Below are 25802 nucleotides of genomic sequence, written 5' to 3' on the forward strand. Positions count from 1 at the left end.
ATTTTTATATCAAAAGTTTGTAAATCGAGAGCTCAAAGAGACCTTAGGGGTTACCCCATTTCACACATACAGAAACTTGGTCCCAGAAAAATTGTGTCCCAGGCCCTCTAACTCCAGGTCTAGCTCTTTGCACCACCAACCCCACCCCCTCACCCCCACTGCCGCACCACGTTCTGCCTCAACACCTTGCACGTAGTAGGTGTTTAATAAACGTGTTGAATTGAATCTAACTGAACAATAGCACACTCCACACCCCCAAGATTAGTCCTCTGCTGTGCCTCCTTGCTTTCCTCCTGAGGTCACCCTCTGCAGCTGGGTTCCTTCCAGGACGGGCTTGGCAGTGGTAACAATAACTAGCCTTTACATAGCTCTTTCATGTTTATAAAGGGTTTCACGTGCTCTCTCATCTGATCCGCACAACAACCGGGTGAAGTAGGTGCTATTATTAGCTATTACAGACGAGGAAACAGACTGAGAGAGTTAAGTGCTATGTCAGGGTCACACAGCCAGTAAGTGTCTGAGTCAGGATTCGAACTCGGGTTTTCCTGAGCTCCTTGCTTTATCCGTGATACCACCAGACGTGTATCTTCCAAAGGCTCACACCTGTTGCAGTGAGTGTGGGTGGGACGAGGATGCGGGATGCCAGGTGGTTTGGATGGAGATGTTCTCGAATTCTGCGGTCAGCTGCCTCTGCAGGGGGGGGGACGTGGCCCAGGCAAGGGCAGCGAGCCGGGGCAGGGGCAGTGGCAGCATCGCCTCTGGCGCCCGGGGCTCGCTGCGGGCTCCGCGAGCTTCGACCCTGCCCTCCGCGGCCCAGCAGGGGGCGCTGCAGAGCCTCGGCTGGCCCGGGCGCTCCAGGAGCGCACAGAGCGGGAGCCACCTGCGCTGGCCGGCCGCTGCGGCTTGCGCCGGCCAAGAGCCGGGGAGGAGAGCGGGCTGGGCTGGAGGCGGCGCCCGAGCGGGCAGAAGGACGCCCCGTCCTCCAGACGCAGCCCCCGTCTGAGCCCGGGGCGGCTCCATCAGCGGCTGCTGCAGCTTCGCCCGCTCCCTGCCCACCTGCCCAGCCGGGCGCCCCCTCCCTCCTCTCCGCCCGTGACGCCGACAGAACCTTGGCCCCAGCTGGGATCCGGAGCTGCTCGGCCCGGGGGCCCGGCCCGGCCCGACCCAGCGCTATGAACACAGCCCGCCGCAGACGGGGCTCCCCGGGCCTGGCCCGAGCCCCCCGTGTGCCCCCGCAGCAGCTGTCCGGGCCGCGGGCGAGTAAGTGAACATCTGGAGTGCACGCGCGTGTGTGTGTCTGTGTGTCCGTGGCCGCCGTCCGTCCGTCTTCACCAACTTGGCACTGATCTGCCCGGGGCCGGGAGCCAGGCAGGTGGTGCGGAGGGCCGGGTGCACGGGCCCCGGGTGGTTCCGAGCCCCCCAGACACTGGCACTAGAGGGTGGTTATGCCCTACTCTGCAGATGCCCCTTCTTCTTCCCCTCCGGTGGTAACTGATCCTGTAAGGAGGCATCTGACATCTACAAAGCTTTAGATACTAAAAACATCTTATCCGTGTGGCAGGGCTGCTGTTGAGGATTGCACTGAATGCGCTGGGTGGGATACGGGCAGTTTGTTCCATGAGGACGGTGATCAGACAGATCCAGCAAGCAGTTACGAGGCAGATGTGAAGGAAAACTGAGGCCGATCTAGCCGATTCATCAGCCTTTGAGGGTGGTCCCGGGAAATGCCAGCATCCTATGCATCGAACATACAGTGGAAGTTCGGGAGCTGTTTCCATTGCATTCATCCTTTCAGTATGTCACGTTTGTTAGAAACTGATGCATAGAATGCTTGCCATAGTGCATGTTTCAATTTAGTGTAGTACCAAGGCGTGAAAAATCGACTTTTAAGATAATGAAGTATAAACCAGAACCTCATTACTTGTTTCTTTCTTCTTTCTTTTGGGTTAACTTTAAAGTGCTGTACAATAAGCTTTCATCAGGAGAAAATGGAAGATTAAGTAAGACCAAGTCTTGGGGAAAATCTGTGAAACACAATTAAAAATAAACCATTATTTCATTTTCCTGATCTTCCCTGATGCAAAAATTACTTATCCAAACTGTCACACAATACAGAAATCCTTTCTATAACATTACCGACTGGTGACCAGCCACTCAGTTTTTGTTTGAACACCTTCTAGGATGGGCCGCTCATTTCGTTTTGGCAACCCGTCTCATTTATTTTGGACAGTTACTAGTAAATTTTTTTTACATTAAGCTGAACTCTTCCTTCCTGTCCTTCCACTCATTGATCCAATTGGAGGAACATAAAATAAATTTAATCCCTCTTCCATATTATAGTCATTCAAATACTTAAAAAATGATAATCATACCGTCTCTTCAATTGTTGATATCTCTGGATGAGCTTGTCAGTGTCTCTTTAAAAGTGGCTACACATGACTGAATTTACTACTCCACACATGGTCTTAGCTTTTTTAGTAGCTACATCTCGCTGTTGTCTCTCAGAGAGCTTTTATTCAACTACAGCCCTCAAGGCTTTTTAATATGAACTTCTTCTTCTGCTAAGTCTGCTCTTTCCTCTACTTACAGAATTTGTTTTTTAAACTTAAACATATTTCCCCATCCCACTTAAATTTCATCTTGCTAGTTTTGGCTAATTGTCTCCAACTTGCCAACTTCTAAAGTCTTAATTCTCTCATTTACCCTCTACAGAGCCACTAGCTCTGTCATCCAAGATCTGATCATTTCTTTCTCTTCATCAGCATTTATGAAAATGTTGAACAGCATAGGGCATAGACTCCTCAGGCCTCCTTCTAGACTGGCATAAATCGATTAAGCAGCTCTTTGAATAGGGTGTTCAAGTCTGAATCTTTTGTTGTTCAGTCATGATGGACTCTTTGTGACCCCATTTAGGGCTTTCTCTGCAAAGATAGTGGAGTAGTTTGCCATTTCCTTCCCCAGCTCATTTTATAGATGAGCAACTGAAGCAAACAGGGTTAAGTGACTTGCCCAGGGTCTCACACCTAGTAAGTGTCTGAGGATGAGTCTTCCTGAATCCAGAACTGGCACTCTATTGACCATGCCACCTAACTGCCAAGTCTGAATCTATCTCCCTCTTATTTCAAACAATACCACAAAACACTGTAAAATCCCTTGCTAAAATCAATCACATGCTTAAAAAAAGGAAAGGAATGTAGTTTGTTCTTGGTACATTCATAGTGGTTGCTATTGATCACATCTTTTCAGAGTGCTCACAAATCATTTGTTTAATAATCCATTTAGACTTCTGGAAGAGTGGTTTTCTGCGGGTCCATTCTTTTTTGAAAATTGGGAGGTAGGGTGGGTAGAGAGGATTTGCCTTTTTCCAGGGTTTTGACAAGTTTTCCTTTCTCCACGATTTAAAAAAAAAAGATTACTGATCATACTTCTATTATCACAGCTGCAAGTTCTTTCTGTACCTAAAGGTATAATTTGTCTGAGCCTCAGGATATGAAGTGATTGTAAGTGGCTAGGTGCTGGCTTCTCTGTTCATTGTCTCACCTGTCTTGCATACCTTGTTGGATAAGGGTTACAAGTAAGTCAGTCTTTGCTGTGGTGGTTCTACCTGCTTCCAGTCTGAAGATCACTCTCCTTGAGAAAAACAGGGTGGTATAGTAGAAAGAATACTGGATTTGAAATCAGGAGAGTCTTTGGTTCAAACTCCAATTCTGAGACTTTTGAACTATGCTATGGACATCTCATAGTGGTTTGAATTCATTGCACAGCACTCTGCCCCGCAACTGGGCTCTATGTTTTGGCCCTCAGTCCCAGAAGTGAGAGACCTGTTCTCTGGAAATTGAACCCAGTCACTAAACCTTGCTTTTTCCAGCTGTAAATGGGGATAATAATGCATGTAATATCTCGCCCCAGGCTTGTTGGGAGGAACAAATGAAAAAAGGTACACAAAGCACTTTTTAACTTAAAAATCCTCTGTAAGTGACAGCTATTTGGTGATGGTGATAATGATGAAGATGAAAAAGATGGAAAGAAAATAGTTCATCATAGATTTTGAGTTGGAAGGGATTTTAGAGATTATCTAATCCAGGGGCAGGGAATCTAGGGGCTGGAAACGCAAACACAAATATAAGATAGTCATCATTCCCCCTCATTTCTCCCACTTAAAGAGCTTATGTGCTCCTGGAGAGATACAACATGTACAAAGATAAGTAAATGCAAGATAATTTGAAGGTGGAGAGAACATTTGTGACTAGTGGATAAGAAAAGGTTTCTCATAGAAGGTGGAACCTGGAAAGAGACTAAAAATTCTAGGAAGTGAGTTGAGGAAGTGAATTCCAGACACAGAGAACAGTGTGTTCAATAGCATAGAGCCTGGAGATGGAGTGGGGAATCTGAGGACCGATGGGCAGTATGGTGGGAACATAGACTACATGAAGGGAGAGGGAAGAATAATGTGAAATAAGGCTGGAAAGGTAAGTTGGAGCCAGGCTGAGGCATGTGGCTTTTATCCTAGAGGAAATAGAGAGTTGATGAAAATTTTTGAGCAGGAGAAGGACATGTTTAGACCAGTTACTAGGAGGTATATTTTGGGAGATGTATATGAAGCATGGGTTGGAAAATGGAAGAGACCAGAAAGCAGGGAGGCTGATAAGGAGGTAACCATAATGATCCAGGTGAGAGATGCTGAAGGACTCAACTAGAATAGTGGTTACGTGAGTAGAGAGAAGGGAAAGGATGCTGGAGATATTGTGGAAGCAGAATTGCCGATCCTTAGCAACAGATTAACTATAGGGGTTGTGGAAGGAAAGGAAAGAGTCAAGAATGAGTGCAAGTGCCTGGAGAATGGCTGGTGGTGTTTACAACAAAGTAGAAGGTCATGTAGCACAAAGACAAAGAAATGGCCATGTGGCATTTATCAGTTAAGATTCATATTACTAACCTCAGAGCAAGTTCATTTGACGACTGGGGTCCCATACCAGACTGTGAAGGGTTGAGAAATGAGGATGAGTGGTGAGGAAATGGAAGCAGCAGACTTTTTCTAGGAATTTGGCTGTGAAAGGGGAAAGAAATGTAGGGTGACAGCTTAGGAGGATGCCGGGGAATGGGTGCAAGTTTAAGGATGAAAATGTGTGCATGAGATCAAGTGGTTATTATCCTGGATGGGATGGGATCATGGGCATGAATAGGGGGTTTGGCCTCACCGGGAAAGAAAGCCACTTCTTTCCTCAGAAACCAGAGTAGTAGAGGAGAATTGTGGGGGCAATGGACAGGGGCTTTGGGGTTTGAAGCAGGACAGAAGAGGACGCTCATGAAAGCCTTGATTTTCTAAGTGCAGGGAAGGCAAAGCACTCTATGGAGAAAGGGTGGGTTGGGGGATCAGAGCGGTCTAAGGGGCTTGTGAGGAGGGAAGAAAAAGTTTAAAAGAGACACTTGAGGAAGTATGAAAGGACTGCCATATAACAGGGAGGACCCATTTGAGTTTAAGTTACCCAGGCTAACCTGGCAGTATGGCTTTCTCCAGTGAAATGCAGCAGCACAGTAGGAGGGGAGAACAGGAATGAAGGGCTTAACCCACGGTTGGGACTTGCTAAGGCATGACAAGTGATAGGACAAGGAATCTAAGATTAAATAAGTATTAAATAAGAAACTAAGCCTACTAGTGCTGTTTGGGGCTTCGTGGATTTTGAAACAACTATTGGCAGTAACTTGGTGTGGGGATGGCTTTTAATTTTTATTAATCAATTTCAGCAACCCAGTAAGCATTAAGTATGAAATTCTTAAAAGTAATGAGATATACTGTTGTTGGTCTTGTGGTGTTTATGGCTTAATCAAAGAAATGACGCTGGCATATAAAACAACTTTTGTTGTTTTTCAGTCAGATCTGACTCTTTGTGAGCCCATTTGGGATTTTCTTGGCAGAGATCCTGGAGTGGTTTGTCATTTCCTTGCCCAGCTCATTTTACAGATGAGGAAACTGAGGTAAAGAAGGTTAAGTGACTTATCCAAGGTCACACAGTTAGTAAGCATCTGAGGTTAGATTTGAACTCTGCCCTTCCTGGCTCTCTGCCTAGTGCTCCATCCACTGTATCCAACTACTTTCCAGCTAAATTAGTTTATTGGACAGTATGTTGCAGCATTTCAGAGGCAGAAGCACTAGGCTGCTTGCATCATTGATCTGACTCAGTGAAGAAGTTTTTAAGATCTCACTCAGGAGATCTTAACCTAGGGTCTGCAAACTTTTTTTTAATTGTTATCGATATCTTAGTAAAACTGGTTTCCTTTGCAATCTTATGCATTTTATTTTATGCATTAAAAAACATCATTCGGAGAAGGGGCCTACAGGCTTTGCTAGCCCATGGTCACAGAGATCTAGGACACGCAAAAAAGAAGTATCCCCTTCCTCGGTGTTTTCCAGACATATACTCTCATCTTCACCAATTGCTGCCCCCTCATTGGCAAAGGCATGTTTCTGCTGAATTGCTGAGACACCCCCATACAAATTAGGCTTGGTTTATTTTTTCCCTATTAATACATGGTATATTTTATCCTGACAGTCTTTTCAACAGATACCCCTCCTCCCTTCTCATAAATCAAGGCAGTCATAGCCTCCTCATAGAGCATGGGAGCTGATAGTACGTGTCACTTCCTGTTTCTTTACTTTATCATTTATTAACAGAAGGATATATGCTTTAGATTTAGTGATTGGGACCCACCCTTGTCTCCTATATTTGAACTGGGTCTTGTTGCATTAGGTTGTGCTTTGCCTGTAGGCTGAGATTTTTAAAGCCGAAATGCCAGTTGTGAAACCAAGACGGCAAAAGTGTGTTTGTCTGTGACTACTTCTGAGAACAGTTGCCTTCATTTATGGTATGTGGAGCATGATGAGGTCTCAGGGGCGGGGAGGGGTGAGGGATACTGATTTCATGCTGTGGGCCTGCCAGTTGCAGAGGAAACGAGGATTTATTCCCAAGGCTGCTGTTACAGCCTCTTTCATCTTGGCATTTCTCTTAAACAAGGAGCACTATCCACTCATCTGAGATGTCAAGAGAAAAGAATGGGACAAAAAAACTTATAGGATTATAGAGATAACCTCCGCACCCTTCCAGAATCTGTCTGTGCCTCAATTTCCTTACCTTCCAAATGGAGCAAACAGTACCTTACCTCCGTACCCCAGGGGAGGGTCAAGAGGATCAGCTAAGTTAATAATGTATGTGAAAGTGCTGGTAAACTGCCAAGCCTATAAAGCCATAAGGTGGTAATAGGGAACTGAATAAAGCTTTTCTTTGTCATAAGGAGGAAATTTGAACATGCGTCCCTGGACTGTTTGTGTTTGGGGACTCTAAAGTTTTAAGGTAGCATTGTGAATGGGGTGGGGGGTGGGATCTGTGCCAGTTCTGATCCCAGTTCTGACTCATGCCCAGGCTCAGCTTCAGCTACGGATCAAAAGAATGGCTCATTTGTATCCCACTAAACAATGATGACCATGTTCTGACACGGCCCCCTTGCTCCTATATGTCTGCTCCTTGAAGGCACAGCCCTTACATAAGCGCTTTTCAGTATGTGGAGCAAAGATCAGCTGTTTCATATACCAGACACCGTATTATCATTTAGCCAGAACATCAGTAACACATAATGTCGCCATGTGGGACATAGAGTCCCAAGAAACGTTCTTAGTCAGGGGTCCAAGTCCTTTTGGGGAAGAGCAGCTACTTTTTATTTCCTGAATTTCAGGAAGGAGAGGGGGTGAGCTAAGTCATTGATTTAGAGCTGGGAGGAACTTCAGAGGTCATTCAGCCCAATCCCTTCTTTTTCTAGATGTGGCAGCCAAGGCCTGGAAAAGTTGTTAGAGGCAGCTTAGGGGGTGAAGTAAAGAGTGCTGCACTTAAAGTCAGGAAGACCAGAGTTCAGATTTAGCCTAAGACATTCACCAGCTGTGGGACCCTGGGCAAGTCATTAAATCTGCTTCAGTTTTTTCATCTGTAAAATGGGTGTGATAATAGCGCCTCCTTCTCGAGGTTGTTGTGTGAGGTATCTGTAAAGGGCTTTGCAAACCTTAAGGTGCAATATAAATGCTAGCTATTAACATTGCTGTTCCTCCTGTTACTAGTGTTAAGTTAGATACCCAAGGTCACACAGATCTAAGGCCAGGATTAGAGCCTAGGTTTCCTGACTCCAAATCCAGTACCCTCCTCCAAAATAATTGAAAGCTGTGGGGGAGGGGAGATTGTGTAGATCAATGAGTAGTTAAGTCCCTGAGCCAGCTTGGGGGTGGGGGTGGGGAGAGGAGGTGGCAACAGACAGCCTGGATCAAGGATTTCTGCATTATAAGCGGTTAAAAAAATCTGGCTTTTATGACTTGAAGTTGAGAGAGGAAGGGGTCGGGTGCTCCTTCTCGTTGTTATCTCACCTACTAGAAATCCCAGTGAATTTAGGAGAAAGTAGGATGTGGCAGTGACTTGGTCCATCAGGTAAAGCTTACATGGGGTAGGTCACCATGTAGGATTCAAATGCCAGGTGTTTTTAGGTTGCAAGCTGGGGGTGGGGGTGGGGGTGGGGGGAGAGATTAAATCTTGTAATATAAGAACAAAGACATTTATAAGATCACTTGGAAGTGAATGGACCTTGGTTTAAGTCCCGATTCTATGTATCACTCTCTGCATTACTTTGGGCAAGATATGCCCTTCTCTGAATCTTTTAATTTCCACATTTGTAAAATGAAGTAGAATAATTTGTTACACAGGATATATCTCTGGAAGGAGGGAAACGGGGAAATTTTAAGCAACGTGGAAACAAAACATAGCATAATTTTTTTAAATGTAGTTGGACCAGATATCTCTTAAGTGTCTACCATCTCTACAACCTTTGTCTGAGTATTAGACTAGTGGATGTTTCCATGAATATTAGGTGATTTAGGCAAAAATCTGGTAGGAGTAAAGAGATGGAAAAACTCTGCCCTCCCTCTTTGCCACCAATGGGCACTTGGAAAAAATTTATCTTAACGCCCCAACTATGAGCAATTGCACATGTCCTCTTTGTTTTGGAAGGAAAAGCTGAGAAGTCTCTGCTGTGATGTACCGTTTGTGACTCTCAGATAACCATAATGTACACTACATTTTTAGCTGTGTGTATTTTTTCCAGGAAGCAGGGGAGAAGGAAACTTCTTTCTAGTAGCTGAAAGTATGAGTTTATTCTTATTTGACATAGTCCAGATATGTGAAAACTTCCCATGATGTTAGTCTATGCATGGGCCAAGCCCCCATGACATTTTCTTAAAAGTGTTAGCTGAATAGAAGACCTGATGTGTGCTTATAGGACTTTCAGTAACCCAATGCAATTCCATTGACCAACCCCTCCATTCTTAGCCCTGCTATGCACCTATTGTTCAGTCCAGTTGGTTTAGTATATAAGGTGCTTTGCAAACCTGCTTTATTTTGCAGACTATGGGGTAAAGGACAAAGGACAAGAGATAGGTACCAGTCTCCAAAATATATTTGAATAAGATTCTTAATCATGTACTTTATAGAGAACTAGTTATTTTTACATGTCTAGAGCTCCCCCTTCCTGTTGGAGTCTGGCATGATTTAGGCCTAGTTTATGTCCAGGTACTTTTGCAGTGGGTCCTGAGGCCAACTTTTCCCCTTGAATCTGGTTATGAGCCAAGAAGGCTTAGTGGAAGGTCACATCTCCAGAAACAGTTTACCTTATCGCCTGTTTATTTGCTTCCTTTAAGGACCTGGTGAAGGAAGATTATTTTGCTGGCTCTGTGGCCTAGAGAGTGCTCCGTCCTCCCTCTCTACAACTGAAGATGCTGTTTGTGGCTTAGCATTTAATGTTCTTACTGTTCAGGAGTGTTCAGTGCCTTTACAGAGCACCTTAAAAAAATCTTTGAAAAGAAGAATTCTTTTCCCATCCCACCTCACACATGGAGAGGGAGCCACTTTTAGTATTTTGGCAAGTGCAAAAGACCATTTAATCTGGAGAAAAACAAAGCATGGGCCCTTTGTAGGCATGTGAACTACTGGAAGTAGGATAACCTTAATTATGCAGTTTATCATGATTCCCAAATGCAGCACGATTTTCATTATATCATGCTCTGTAAATGTTAGTTTTTAGTGGTAAGGGGATCTTTTAACTTTTAGTTCTTTAAAGGGTCTGAGGAGGGGCAGCTAGGTGGTGCAGTGAGTAGAGTACTGGCTCTGGAGGACCTGAGTTCAAATCCAGCCTCAGACACTTACTAGTCGTGTGACCTTGGGCAAGTCACTTAGCCCCAATTGCCCTGCCTTCCCTCCTCCAAAAAAAAAAGACTAAAAATAATAATAATAATAAATAAATAAAGGGTCTGAGGAGTAGCCCTGAAGTCATATGAAGCTTATAAAAATGGGTTTTAATTTTTTGTTGTTAACTACATATATGCCAGTTTCATTCTATTTTTTCAAGGGAACTAAAAGGCCATGAACCCAGCCTTTAGCGTATTAGTACTTAAAACATGATGCACTCAACCACTTTGTCCCCTTTTAACAAGATGAACACAGAATACCTAGAAACTGAACCGTCTCACGTGTATTTAGCACATACTGTCCTAGGAATCAAATGGATAACCTGTTGGACTGTTGACTTAGATTAATGGTTAGCACTTTTCTTGGAGTCTTTTCCTGCCATGTGAAATACTATAAAAACTAACAGCAACAACAAACCCCTTCACGTACAATAAGCCAGCCTCTTACTGAGCGGATTAATGGTTATAAAGCACAGCTGGTCTTCAGTGAGATATAAGTTTAGATTATAATCACCTTTTAAAATAATAAGCCACTCAGTATTTATTAGGCACTGGCCAAGTATTCCACACTGAGTTAGGCACAGTGGTACACCATTTGTGGTGGAGAACTTCTAGACCCTAACTATGTTTCGAGGATTTTAAATTTTTCATTAATGAGGAAAAGCCAAAGGAGTCTGTGCTTAGAGGCTGCAGAATCTCTACAATAATAGCTAGCATTTAAATACATTTTAAAGGTTTACAAAGCACTTTCCATAACTTATCTCATTTACTCCTTACAACAGCCCTGTGAGGTAGGTGCTATTCTTATCCCCATTTTCTAGGCTGTGGCTTGCCGGGGTCACATATCAATTAAGGTAAGATTTGAATTCAATTCTTCCTAACTCCCAAGTCCAACAGTCTCTACATTGCATTACCTAGCCACCTTCACCTAAAAGTTTTGAGCAGCTTGCCAATCACAACGTTTTTAGTTCTGTCCCCTCACCTCAGAACTGCCTTGATAACGTGTAGCATGGGGATGGCCATTTTTGGCTGCATGCGTTATCTTTAGGCAATTACTGGTCTAGTTTGCTGCTGTTAGTACACAGCAGTGACCTCTGCCCAAGCTACTACAAAACGGCTGTGACAAGAACGTACAAATGTGATGATGTCTAGGGCCAGTTTTGGGGGGAGTAGTTTGGGGAGGCCTCCAGCACCATCTCTACTTTCTAGGGGTTGGTGAAGGCAAACATCAGATTCACAGCTGGTCAAGGGGAAGGGCCCATGAACTGAAAGTAGAACATTTATTTATAGCTTGTGCTTACCAGTATACTGATAGTGCTAGCATATGCTTTCTGTGTTGACATGAGGAATGCCAGGCGTGGGAAGGCTCCTCCCACCCCTCTTTTTGCTTCTTTGAATTTCCTTCTGTTTGTTGCAGGTAGTCTGCTAAACGGCAGTAATATCAGAGTGATACAGAAGGTGAGGAAGGAGCCCCATTCTGTGGGTACGTAGCACCCTTACTGCTTTGTTGTGGCCCTGTGTGTGGTACTGTGGTTCAGATCTGAGGTCATGGAAGTAACTCTCTGAAGGATCGGATTTTAATCTGCATGTTTTGGTGCTACCTATGCACCCAGCCTCAGGGCCATCAACGTCCCTGAGACGTGGACTCCCATTTGGGGTATGACTGTGATAGAATTAAGGTTTGGATGGAGTCACTCAGGGAAAATGTCACCCACAGATATTTGTGTGCAGAGGTTGTGGCAGGGTCTATGGGTAAGATTTTCACTCTCAATGGTACTTAACATTTATGTAACGCCAAAGGTATAAACTCAGTGCAGCATATGGAGCTCAGTGTCCAAAGGACTGCTGACCAGCATAATCGTGCATGGGGTGGAGGGGCCTCTGGCCATTTAGGCAAGAAGTGGCTTTACCGTCAGACAGTAGCAGGCCCTTTTAGAGACCTGAGTCCACAAGCAGGAGAGAAGAATTACAGTAGGAATATAAAGTAGGGAACCATAATATGGTTTCCCTAAAAGTAGAGAATGAGGGCAGTAACAAAAACAGGACTTTTAAACTGAAACTACCAAAAGAGATCATTAAGGAGCTGCAACTTGCAAGGTGGGCAAGATGTAATCATAGAACGGCCTTCAGGATGTGGTCATTGAGATGATTAAGACCCACCTGTCCATGCTTTGGTCCAAGAGTTCTGCATTATCAAAACAACTTGTTTTGTGACCAGTGGAAAGGCATCGTGGTTCTTAGGGGTTGCAAGGAAAATTCTGCTTTTTTTAATGACTCCTTTAGGTACCATGCTGGTAACAAGGAAGGGAGATTACACTGGTTAGTCACTACGGGGAGTAATTCTACTTTGCTTTTCCTGAGACAGTATCCATCAGTTCATTTGTGCCTTTTAAACAATGGCGTCAACATACTTTTGGTCATTTTGGCCTTTAATGCCTCAAAGCAGAAATACTACTTATGCTTGGTGAAATCGTAGCCAGGTCCTTTATACTGCCAAGGCCTGTGTGCCTTGTTTGTATCAGGCCTCCCAGACCGCTCCACCCCTTGGCTCCAGGCCTGCCCTCTAGAACTAGACAGTTCAATCTGCTCCACCATCTACAGGAGTGGGCTCCAGACTTTTGTCTGATTGTACATCCTTATCTCATATGCCTTGTGTTCCTTTAAATTCTACCTGGTTAATAAATCAATCCCATTAGATAATACTTCTTACCCCAAATAGCTGTAATAGTTTTGCCAAGTAGCTGTAATAGTTTTATCTCCTATTTGGTGATTTATTGGTTCCTATTTTTAATGCGGCTCTAGATGGAGGCTTAAAGTCTAAAGAAAAACAGAAACAAAAAACACTATGCCTTGTGTAGTTCTTGCTGGTAAAAATATACAGCCAAGCAACATGTAAAGGCCACAAAAATCTCCTTACAGAGTTGGAAGCTCTTACGTATCTCCTTTTGCCTTGTTAGGTCACAATACTGCCCTAGAACTTGGATTTCTTCCGGTGGCCCTCCCTCTAATTCCCCAGATGTGGTGACAGTGGTTTTTCACCTGTCACTGAACTTCATGAATTCTAGTTATTCACTTACCCCCAAAAGCTACACAAAATAGGTCTAATCCTTCTTTCCACCTGACAGCCTGTAACAGCAAGCACCCTGACATACCCAGGATGGCCTGCTAGCACAGGTTCTTAGATCAGCTTTTCTAGGAAGGACTGCTCAAAAAGGGGTTATCAATCCTACTTTTAGTTACATTCACTAGTTTAGGGGGAAAAGTCAGCACCCTGAAGGTCAGAGAAAATACAAGCAGAGAAATTGGCACAAAGACCAACAGACAGGCCTCCTAACTGCCTGAACCAAAGCAATATTGCTATACACTTTACATATACCACTGGATAGAGAAAGCCTTTACATTTGAGTAGTTGGGGCGGCGGTGGGGGGGGGGGGTCTGAACACATGGCTAATCAGAGTCTCAACCAGGGAAACACAAGGTCCTTCTTATAAGCGAGCGCCCCAAGCAAAATATCAACTCAGAGCATATGTACACTTCTCAGAGCCAGAAGGCATCACAACCTTGACTCAGTACCTAATTAGAAATAAGCAGAAAGTGTGAAAACCTTCCTACAAGCAAGCCTCCCCTAAGTAAGCTTCCCTTAATGGGCTCCACATGAGCCTGTAAATGGGTGGAGAAGATCTTCATATCCCATTAATATTACACAGCCCTAGCATTTGAAGCCTGCTGAAAAATATGAAATGATAGGGTTAGGCCAGCTGATCTTCTAAGGTCCCTTCCAGGTCTAAATCTATGATGCTATGATTCCCCCCAAGGCTTGTCTCCTGCAGGCTGTAAACATCCTGCAACCAACCTTCCTCTGATATAGTTAGTTGTCTCCCCCGTGTACCATGTCCAGTGATCAGGCAGCCCATTCTGCTGTTTCAGTAACTTTGGTTGTTGGAAGGTTTTTCCCTAGGTTGAGCTGAAATCAGCTTCCTTGTAACTGCCAATCATTTCCTTTCAGGAAAAGACCTTGGGCTGCTTATGGAACAGAGCCACCTGCTTAGCTAACAGCATATGGAAAGAAGATTATTTATTGCACTTTTAAGTGATAATATTAACTCATTCAGAATGATACTTTGTTCTCTAAAATGGATTTCTTCCTCTAAGTTCTGGCCCAGATCCCATGAGATAATTTCACAGTACTGGAAATAGTGGTGTGCTGGTAGATGTTTAAGAATTGGCTCTCAAAAAAAAGCACACGTATATTTGTCTATAATTGACCTGCATTCTTAAATCTAGACAATCAACAAAATAAATCAAACCCCAATTTCAAGGGTTTACGATTTCTGAGGTGTAAATGCTCATACTGAAAATTTAACAATCAGCTCTTTTGGGTGTGTATGAACTGGCTTCAGGATACTTCTGATTGGAAGGGACCTTAGAGATAGTAAATTTAGTCCAATTTTCCAGTGCAGGAGTCTGACGGGTAATTAATTATCTAACTGGGAATGCTTCCAATGATGAGGAAGCCCATTCATTTTTTTCAACTGCTCCATTAGAAACTTCTTCCTCATATTGACATTTTATTAATGAGGTAAGATTTGCAGATCACAGAGCTGGGAGGGACCTTCTTCAATCCCTTCATTTTACAGTTTTAGAGACTGAGGCCCAGGCAGGGCCCAATGTTGGAATTCAGAGCCAGGTCCCTTTAACTTCCAAGTCCTGTGCCCTGTCAGCTGTATCACTCTGCCCCGCTCTGACTTCCCCTTATTGGGCTTGGTTCTGCTTTCTGATATTACACAGATTAATTCTACTCCATCTTCTACAGCCGTGCTCTCCAAACCTTTGGGGTCATGCACATCTACAGTAAAAAGTGTTTAAGCATTCACTACACAACGTGTCAATTTACTGATTTATAAATTTACATACATGTACTACTGTACTAGTAATTGTATACTTCATAATTTGATGCAAAAAGATAAATTTTAAACCGATGAGATAAAGATATTTGATCCTAGGTCCTGGAGGCAACAGGAGTTTGAGAAGGAGAGGGACATGGTCAGTCGGCCCTATAGAGGGGATGATTTGGAGTGGGAAGAGACTTGTGTCAAGGAAACCAACTCCAAGAGTGTTGAAATTACCTAGACGTGATAATGGCCTGAACTAGGGTGGTAATGGTGCCATGTAGAGAAGAGGGGACACACGCAAGAAACGAAGAGATGGAAATGGCTAGATTTGACAACCGATATGTGGTGGGGTAGGCCTTTGTGGGGAAAGATAATGCTCACAACCCATCCATGCCTGCTCACTCTGTCCCACCAAAAATGGGAGGGGGAAGGGGCTACTCACTGGCCTCTGCTACAACCACAAGGTGATCTTAGGGGGGATGGGGAAGCAGAGTGAGGAAGTGTTGTGGGACAATGGGTAGAGGTCATGATACTGGAAATGTTTATGATTGCCTATTGTGGGATGTCACTGATATTCCTTTTCATTGATCCACATACCCTTTGGGGTCATGCAGTTGGCATCCACTTTGGATCGTACTGTTCTCTACAGGCTACTCTCCCATAAACATGTCAGATATTTTTTTTCTTTTCCAAGCTAAAAATTCCACATTCCTTCAAAAGCCCAGGATGACAGCTTTTGATACATCCTTTTGATAATATTTGAAGATAAGCGACACCTTGGGTTTTTAGCAGCAACTTCATTTTAAGTTTGTGAAACAAATTGTGTTTCTTTCAGCATAACTCACTAAAAAGAATCCTTATGTAGGAAACAAGCCCAAAAGGGAATAATTTACTATAATTGAGTACAGTTAACATATTTAGTAAAATGATAAGGAGAATTTAGCAACTCCTGTGGCTCACTTTAAAAATCTGAAGTTAGAGCATTACACAAAGTGTGAACCTGTTAGGGCTTAGTCATTAGACAGACACACACAAACGTGTGCTTAGCTTGTTGTATTGTGTCATATGTTCTCTCTGTCAGCTTTTACCTTTGGGTTTTGAGGGGGGGTGGTGGATGGGAATGGGAAGCCAACTGAGTTTTTCCCAATATACATTTTTAAAGCTATCAGATAGGTTCTGAGTCATGACTCGTGTTGTAGGCAATAGATTACCATTAAGTTTCTTTTCCTTGAATCTTTGCCCAAGATTTAGATATTCAGAAGAATATTAGAAAATTGAGAATAGGGGCAGTTAGGTGGCACAGAGAGTAGAGCACCAGCCCTGGAGTCAGGAGGACCTGAGTTCAAATCCGACCTCAGACTATAGACACATTTACTGGCTGTGTGACCTTGGGCAAGTCACTTAACCCCAATTGCCCTGCCTTTTCCCCCCTCCAAAAAACAAACAAAAAAAGAAAATTGAGAATAATGCCAAATGAAATCAATTTAGTGATCAGAATCTGAGTTGGAAGGGACCTTCGAGGTCATCCAGCCCAAGCACCCTGAAACATAAATCCCCAGTATAAATTCCTGAAGGTCAACCCAGCCTCCACTTACAGGTCTCCCATGACATGGAACAGAAGCTGCATACCAGAAAATGACCTTTTGGGGCAGCCCAATCCATTTTGTGACAGTTTGAATTTCTCAATTTTTCCTCCTCTAAGGCCCCAATCTTCTTCTGCAGTGTTCACCTACAGCTCCTGTTCTGCCCTCCAGCGCCATGTAAACACGGTAGATTTGAACTTAGAAACACTAGATTTGTACTTAGAAAATATGAGTTCAAATTCCAGCTCTTTTATTTCCTACCTTTTCACCTCAGCCCAAACACTTCCCCTCAGTTTCCTCATCTGAAATTTCTGGAGCCAGATGGTGTGACCTCTAAAGAAAGACCTTCCCAGATCTGAGTCCTATGATCCTAATTCTCATCCCCTTCCATACCTGAAGATCCATGGGCCCCCCACCCCCAACTGTTAGTCCTCTCTCTTGTGGGCTGTCACTGCAGTTTGAAAGCTCAGGAGGACAAAGGCCTTAAATCAACCTCACACATGAGAGAAAGAAGGATTTTAGGCTACAGAAACAGAGACGGCTAACTCTGAGAAGGAAGGAGGTCATGCTGGGCTCCTTCCTCGGCCCTAGTCAGACCACACCTACAGTATTGCTCGGTTCTGCACAGCACATTTTTTACAGACATCACTAAGCTTTGAGTTCATGTTGTAGCAATCTCGCAAGCCTTTATTAAATGCCTCTTCTGGGCCAAGCTTTGGGTATACAAAAACAAATGAAAGAGTCCCTGTCCTCAAGAAGCTTATAACCTATCCGTATGAGGATTCATTGAAAGAACAGAGGCTTTACAGCCTAAAGAGAAAGCTTGACTTGAGAGAGGAGCTGCGGGGGAGGGGAAGGGAGACATGACAACTGTCTTCAACTATCTCAAGGGCTATCTTTTGGAAGAGGGATTAGATGGGATTTTTGTTTTGTTCTTTGGGGTTTTTTGCCTCAGAAAAAAACTTACACTTAAGAGTTCTTCAGGCATGAATTAGACCAGATGGCCACTGAGGCTTTTTTTTTCAAGTCTGAAATTCTGTAAACATATCATCTATGTTAAATTTTGCCTGCTGAACAAACATGAAAGATGGCATGGCTTACTGCAGTGGTTCTCAAATTTTTTGGTTTCGGGATACCTTTACAATCATAAAAACTGAGGACCCCAAAGGACTTTTTGTTTACGTGGGTTAAATCTGTCAATAGGTATCATATTAGAACTTCATTCAATATTTAAAACTAGTTATTAATTTTTAAAAATAACAACCCATTACATGTTGATATAAATAACATTTTCATAGAAAACTATTTTTGTCAAACAAAAAAATTAAGAAGAAGAGTGCCATTGTTTTATAATATTTGCCAATTTCTCTAATGTTGGGCTCAGTAGCATACACGTTCTCATATTCATTAGGGGTGGCCAAATGACTATGTGAATAGAGTGCTAGGCCTGGAGTCTAAGTTCAAATCCAGTCTCACATACTTATTAGATGTGTGACCCTGGGCAAATCATTTGATCTCTGCCTGCCTCAGTTTCAACTGTTAGATGGGGATAATAACAGCACCTAATTTGCAGGGTTGTTGCGAGGTCCAAATGAGATATTTGTGAAGCACTTAGCGTAGTACTTGGCACATGGTAGGCATTTTATAAATGTTTGCTATTATTACTATTTTTGCATTATCTTTTATGATGTGTTGTTTTGGTTGAAGGATATGGAGAATATCTGACCCAATGCAGATATATAGATGGAAAAGAGATGAATATTTTAATAGGCATATAATGTCTCGGTATTATTATAAAATAGTTTTGACCTCAAAGACTCCCTGAAAAGGGTCTTGGGAACTACACTTTGAAAAGTACTGATTAATGAATAGAGTGCTATCTGGGAGTCAGAACCTGGATTCATGACTCTGGGCTAGTAAATTTTACCTCTTGGTGCCTCTGGAACTAAGACTGCATAGACAGGTGAGTGTCAAGCAGAATCCAGTGATTCTGCTAAGCCAGTAGTTTCCTCCTTCACATAAATCAAAGGTCTGTGCCTCCCTTCCAAAAATCTAAACACTAAAACAACTACCAGTTAAAAACACTGGGAGGAGGGGAATCCCTTACATTTTCTCCACAAAATTATCAAAAATAAAAAACCCCAACACTGTCAGAAGTAGCCAATGCTTGTTGTCTTTTAATACCTAGCTTGCATGCATGCTGTGCTTTATAGGATATGATCAGTAAAGAAAAACACAAAAACGTCAAACGTTTAATAGAAAAAAGCTGCATTCCTCCTAGTTGCAGACAAGGATTAAAGAGTTAAATTTTGGGGTCTATAAATCAAGAACCTTCTTTTTCCCTCACTAGCATCAATAGCTTCCCAACAGCTAAAAATCATCCAGTTCTGCTTAATGGAAAAAGGAGAAACAACAACGAGCCCATAATTAAAACTCAATGTCTTTGCTATCTTGACAGATACATTTTTCAAAAATTTTAATCCCAACTCTTAGGTGAACTTTCCTTCTATCTGCAAAATAAGTAATTTCTGTATCTTGTATCAACTCTTCATTGTAAAAGTAATACAGGTGTTAGAGAACCAGATGTTCTGTCATCAAGGATTCTGTAACCTCAAACCCTTGTTCTTTTGACAGATAAACCATAAATGAGAAGAGTGGTGAAAGGAGTTTTCGATTCCTGCTCCTAGGAGGAAAAACGCTGCTTTATCAATCACGCTGGTTTATCAGTCACATTACCTATCAGAGTATTCCAAAGATGCTGCTAAAGTAGCCGTGGACATCTCCCTCCTCCTCGGACTGATTCCTGATTACTATGGGCTGCATAAAGTCAAAGCAAACTTTCCCTTTTCCAAACACAATCTCTGAGAAGAGACAAGACAGTGAGGAGAGATTTCTAACCGAAAAGCCTTCGATGATTTCTGTCAGAACAGAGGTTGTGAAGGATTCTTCCACCAGGGTGGTGGTGTTGGAGTATGCCCATCGTCTGTCCCAGGAAATCATGGATGAAGCGGTGAAGCAGTGGGCGGCCAATGACAGCAGGTATGGGGACATCCCATACATTGAGAGTGAGGCGGTGCCCTGAGGCTGCCTGGCTCACTCTAGAATGGATGACTCCACGAAACTATAGGTTTAAAACAGTGTACACTGGTGCTAGTTCAAATACAGAAGAAAGCAAAAACTGATGTGATTACGTACATAGAACTCCAGCTGTATGTAAAATATCTTATGTTGCTTTGATGGGAGAGTAGGTACTAAAATGAAACATCTGCTATGATCAGCACTAGGTCAAGAATAATTGTTTTCTTCTTTGTTTGCCTTGGATTATAGTCTGATATAGCTTAAATGGCCTCATGGGGTCCTGTAGCACTGATGCATTTAACTGGCTATTCTCCTGCAATCATGCGACAAGCCTCTCACTTCATGCAACATCGCCAAAGAATGAAAAACATCACTATTCATGGCCATTGTTTTTTAAGTATATGCTTTTAGCTCCACTATCTAATGATGCCTGACTGTTGCACAGGCAAAGATCATCAGTATGAAAGGGAAGGTTCTCATAAAAACACCACATTTGGGGCTGGTTAGAGCAAGAATGCCCCTTTTCCTATTCATGGGCAGCCTTTGCTCCAGAAATAGATGGCTAAAGAGAACCTATGTGCTTTTTATCATGAGAAAATAGTGGTGTTTGCATTTTTGAAGAGGCCCTTAAGGATTTCCCTTAACAAAACTCATCAAATACATTAAAGAAAAGCACTTATCAATTAACTTTTGAGTGGCAGGGTTAGACTACCACATTCCTTAGGATGCACACAGTCCACCACCCCATCGCCAGGTCATCAAGTCACTCAGACTCTCCCTATGTATAAACCACTCATTTCAAATCTTAAATGTTGGAAAATACCAAATCTTAAGGTGATGGTAAATGCTAAAATTGAATGAGCAGGTGGTTATACCACCCCAAGCTGGAAGGCACCAGTCTTGACATTGAATTTGCATTGAGTTTTCAATGCCTGCCGAGGCAGGCAGACTTCCTTCTTCTTCCCCCAGAGCCCTGCCTAATTGCTGTTCTAGCAGCTTCTGTTGAGTCTAGAAATCAAGAAAACTCCCAAAAGGATTATGGTGGGCTAGTGTAATAAATGAGATGTTAAGCCTTAAGAGCTTAAATCTTTAAAAACAACAACAAAAAATCCATTAAGCTGTTGCTTCCTCACTACCCTGCCTACAAAGCTAACCTGGCTGTATGCCAAGTGGGCCCAGTAGCTTGTCTTAGAGAAGCTATGAGTTTATCTTATGGGATGTGTCAGCATCAATGAACATGTTTCCCTACTTAGAAGAGTAGTGTATGGAGGACTTAAGAGACATAAGCCTAAGCTGATGTGGTATGTTTGGGTGCCTTGCAACTGTTTCCTTCTGTCACTTTCACAGACCTGGTTCTGAAAACTAAAATGCTGATGAGTGAGCACCTTATGGCAATACCCTCGAAGACTTTTCCAAGGGAGCAGCTACCAAAAACTTAACAAGAAAACTTCGGAATGAATCATTTATTTGTATGGTCATACCCATGGAGTCTAAGCTGGAGCCAACTCCAGCGTTTGGAGTACTAGCTTCTTAGCAAGTTTATTCCCTGTTCAGTTTCATGGGGATGGGGGAGGGCATGGATGGTCTCTTTAAAGCACACCCTTTCCAGGTCATCTGTTTAAAGCGTTGTAATAAAAACTGGGTATGAATTATAGGACTAACCATAGAGGAATAGATAAGGGCCATGCTTCACTGCAATCTAGCACTGAAATGAGCCACCGCAGACTTCCGTTAGCGCTCCTGCTTTTTCCGTTCTCCTCATCCAAGTCTAAAGAGAAGGGAAAGGGGGATATAGCACGTAAATAAGATGTATGTATCCTGCACAGCAAAGCGGCTGGAAAAAAAGATACCTCTACTCACTTAAAAAAAAACTACTTTTAAACACAAGAGAATCCTACCTAGCACACTTCTTTAAAAATGAGTGCTAAGTCACCTTTATTAGTGATGTTATCTTGTGTGTTCAGTCCAATTTGCATTTTGGACCCATGATCAATAAAAAGTACTCCACCTAGGCCCCTTTTTAAGGAGTGTATGATTCTTTACATTCCGTTTTCCCTACTACAGCTACAATCAAGGGAAATGTAGACGATTCCTGTTCATGGAAGGGAATGGTTTGTGGGTCTGATGCTAAATGGAACATCTCTCAGCTCCAGCTGATAACAATATTTCCAATGGTGGCAAATTCCTGGTGAAAAGGTCAGGAAGTTTATAAATGCTTAAAGTCGGACCAAAGCCTCGGAGTTACTGCTTTTAATTAATGTTATACCTGAAACTCAGAACACATTTCGTTTTTGCACATCATCCTTTCATTTTCCCACAATGCCCTTGAAGGTTTAAGAATGTCAAGCAATTGATAAAATTTGGTTTCCAGTTCTAGTCTAAGAAATGGGTTAAAAATATATATCTGTGTGTGTGTGTATACACACCCCTATAATATGCACAAGTGTGTATATATATGTATATGTATTTATGTATATATAGATATATAGAGATAGCTATATGAGGATTGGGGCAACCAAGGCTATTTAATGACCTTTCATACCTCCTATACACAACAGAAGCCCTCCCCACAGTATCTGTCCATCTGGACTTTGGGTCCACCTATGTGATCTCACAGTTTCACAACTATTACATTTATTTCAGTCCCCTGGTTTTTGGTGGGTGAGTAAAGAAATTAGGAACTAGGATGATAAATGAGCAACAGGCAGGGATGTCTGTCCAAGACAAGAATTATCCAAAAATCCAATCCCTGTCCTTAGCCCTGAACTGTATTTCAGTACAGTGTGAGAGAGCTTCCTCCTAGGTGTTTTTCACAATAGGCATGAACTGACCCCAGTGGGGCTCTTGTCCACAGGCCAGAGGCTTTTAGAGCTCATTCTAGGCCACCCTTCATTTTTACAGATGAAGAAGCTAAACCCAGGGAACTGTAGTAATTTGTGCAAGGACACAGAGGTAGAAAGGAGGAGAGCCAGGATTGAAATCTAGATGTCCTGACTAAAGACAGGGCTCTCTGCTTTAACCATACTGCCTCTCCAATATTAGTCATGTTCCATGTCCCAAGAGAGGGGCTAGGGAAGCTCTGACAAGCGGCTTTGAGAGACCTGAGCTCCAGGGGAATCTGGGGTACGTAAACGAGGTTGTATTGTCTGTTGCTCAGTTACTGTTCATTTATGTGTAACACACACATTGCTGTTGGCCAGCATATGTGTGCATGTATACACGCAACTAAATAATAGACAACGCAACCTTATTTATGCACCTCATATTCCTCTGGCTCTTGGGGTTCTCAAGGCTAATTTTTCCTAGAAGCTTCTCTAGGCCACCTCCCATGAAATATAACATGGATAGAGGCAGCTAGGTAGGGCAGTGAGTAGAGCACCGGCCCTGCAGTCAGGAGGACCTGAGTTCAAATCCAGCCTCAGACACTTGTGACACACTAGCAGTGTGACCTTGGGCAAGTCACTTAACCCCAATTGCCCTGCCTTCCCCCCTCCAAAAAGAAAAGAAATATAACATGGATAATATGGCTTAGTTATAAGATGGATCAATCATCTCTGCCACAGGCTTGTCTTTTCACCCTATTTGGTTTCTTTCATACCTTCATACTGGACTGCTGTCCTTCATTGGTTCTCTCAGGCAATATGGTGGGGGCAAATCTGGGGCCCAAGGACCCACATGTCAATCCTGGCTCATCACCCAAGGGACCTCAGGCAAGTCTCTTCACCCTTCTAGGCTGTGGTTCCCTCATTTGTGAAACAAACACCTCAGACTAGACATTCTTTTTTCTAAGGCTTCTTCCAACTCTAGATCCTATGAGGTCAGCCAGAAACATGATTGGAGACCAACAGCAGCCTATCTTAGAAGTCAGGTTCATGTGTCCTTTGAGAAGGAAACAGACGTACAGGAGGAGGCCATGTGAATGAGACTGCTTAAAAGGAAGAGCCTTAATTCAGGCTTGGGACATTATTACAAGGAAAACAGTGATGAAATTGGAAGAGGATGGGATGGGGCAGGAAGGGGTACAGATACTACAGTCTGGCTGAAGATGAAGCTATAAATGAAGGTAGTAAATTCAGGACACGGAATAGCATTTCTTTTCTTCCATCTCCCAAGCCCTTGTCACTTATAAAACTTCTACTTTAATAGAACTTAGGTTTGGAATGAACTTACTCAGAAAAATCCAGGCATGGCAGTGTATGTCAAAGGAAGGCAGAGCCATATCAAGTTGATAAAAACAACTAAGTGACTGTTCTGGGAACAGCATAGTGCCCAAAGAAATATGGTAATTCCTCAATTACCCAACCTACTATGTGTCTGCCAATTCAACATGCTCATTTTCCTGCCTTTCAGATCACTTACCTAAGACTCCAAGGTCCTTGATTCCCAACTGCCTTAGCACCTCCTTACAAACTGCCCCTGGTTTATTAGCACTAAAAGCACAATTTTGGAGGGGAGGAAAAGTGAAAGGAGGCTATTATCTCCCCCAAAAGAATTCTATAAGGATAATTAGTCATAAATGGCATTGTTATTTTAAGTAGTGTGAAAAATAAATGAAATAGCATGATACTCCTATCATATGATACTAACAATTTGCTGGGATTAGATCTGAGACAACAAAATGTTATTATATATACATATATGTATATATATATATATTGTTTTTAGAAATAGACATGCCAGAGACACTTTATAAATGAAATTTGCTACCCAAAAAATCAGTTCCTACATAACTTTCTTCTCTCTCATAATTAAATAGAAGCAATACCATTTGTCCTTGGCTGTAGTTGTGTGCCTGAGGAGGATCCCTATTTACTGAAGCCTGAACTGGCTCACAAGCATTGGCTGCTTTTTACCTTGTAAAACTAGTGTTTTGTTGGCAAGTTCCTTCATTTCCCCATGACTGAAGCACATATGATAGTATATTTTTACAGGTATTTTTGTGAAAACATTTTCTTTGAAACTGTACAATAAAATTCAGTTGCCATTAACTAGTTGCAAACTTTTATTCAATTAAAATAAGCAATCAATCTAGGCATGTGCTTGGCATTTGTTTTTAACATAAGAGGACTTCACATTTCTTTCAGGAATGCAGAAATGACCCCATCTCCCCCTTCCCTCACAAAAAAGTGAGTATAAATCAGCTTCACTGTTCTGAAAATAATTTCTAAGATCATTTAAAGGACCACTATAAGAACTTCTAAATAAAAATTTAAGCATGTGCCAATAAATTTATCTATTAGTATGATATTTGAGCCTATTTTCCACATCATTGCTATGAATCTTTAGGGGGAATATGCTGGAAAATGGAAGGAACTGGAATAGATGATCCCTATAGTCCCCTTCTGGTCCATCGTTCTCTGAATCTCAGCTCTAATGCTTTCTAAAAATCTGAAATTTATCATGAAGGAGGGGATAGTTTAACCTGTTAACAAAATGAAGAAAAATAACATATATCACCTGTATCACACACACACACAAATATCTCATTTGAGCCTAACAACAATCTTGGGAGGTAGGTGCTGTTATGATCTCCATTTTACAGATGAGGAAACTGAGGCAAGCAGAGGTTGACTTGCCCAAGGTCATACAGCTAGTAAGTGTCTGAGGCTGGATTTGAACTCAAGTCTATCCACTGTGCTCCCTAGCAGAACTGACCTCTGATCATGAAGCTGCAGTGTTCTGAATCAAGCCTCTCCAGTCTGGCAGTGGAACTTACCATTCATTCCATCCTTTCTCACCTTCAGAAATAGTTTTTACAGCTTTAGTTTCTCTTCCATCAATGCCAGTCATGCAAAGGCCTATTTGAAACAAAAGCACTCTTGTTTTCATCTGACTTCATCTTCTGGATTTGATCCTTCTATAGGGACAAAGGCTGCATGTGACATCAGCCCATGTTCCTGGGATCAACCAGAAATACCACCAGGGTCAGCCTTGATGCTAAACTGTGAACAACCAAAAGGGGCTGGGTCTCCCAAC

At 42.6% G+C, this 25802-nt stretch overlaps 1 protein-coding gene across 2 annotated transcripts; it reads left to right on the forward strand.

The window, feature by feature from the left end:
• Positions 1-591: 591 nt before the first annotated feature.
• C2H2orf88 (chromosome 2 C2orf88 homolog) lies at positions 592-21839 on the forward strand. 2 transcript variants are annotated; one of them, XM_036745574.1, is made up of 3 exons: positions 1181-1260; positions 11691-11756; positions 19383-21839. In XM_036745574.1, exon 3 carries the CDS (start codon positions 19561-19563, stop codon positions 19828-19830), a length of 270 nt encoding a protein of 89 aa, XP_036601469.1. In that variant the 5' UTR covers positions 1181-1260; positions 11691-11756; positions 19383-19560; the 3' UTR covers positions 19831-21839. The 2 variants fall into 2 exon arrangements, with proteins under 2 accessions (XP_036601470.1, XP_036601469.1); XM_036745575.1 differs by lacking the exons at positions 1181-1260; positions 11691-11756 and adding an exon at positions 592-611.
• The last annotated feature ends 3963 nt before the right edge of the window (positions 21840-25802 follow it).

The sequence above is a fragment of the Trichosurus vulpecula genome, chromosome 2, assembly GCF_011100635.1.
Source record: "Trichosurus vulpecula isolate mTriVul1 chromosome 2, mTriVul1.pri, whole genome shotgun sequence".
NCBI lineage: Eukaryota > Metazoa > Chordata > Mammalia > Diprotodontia > Phalangeridae > Trichosurus > Trichosurus vulpecula.

What these genes read in the sequence shown, in the direction of transcription:
- C2H2orf88 (XM_036745575.1), top strand. Translation starts at nt 19,561, where the DNA reads ATGGGCTGCATAAAGTCAAAGCAAACTTTCCCTTTTCCAAACACAATC.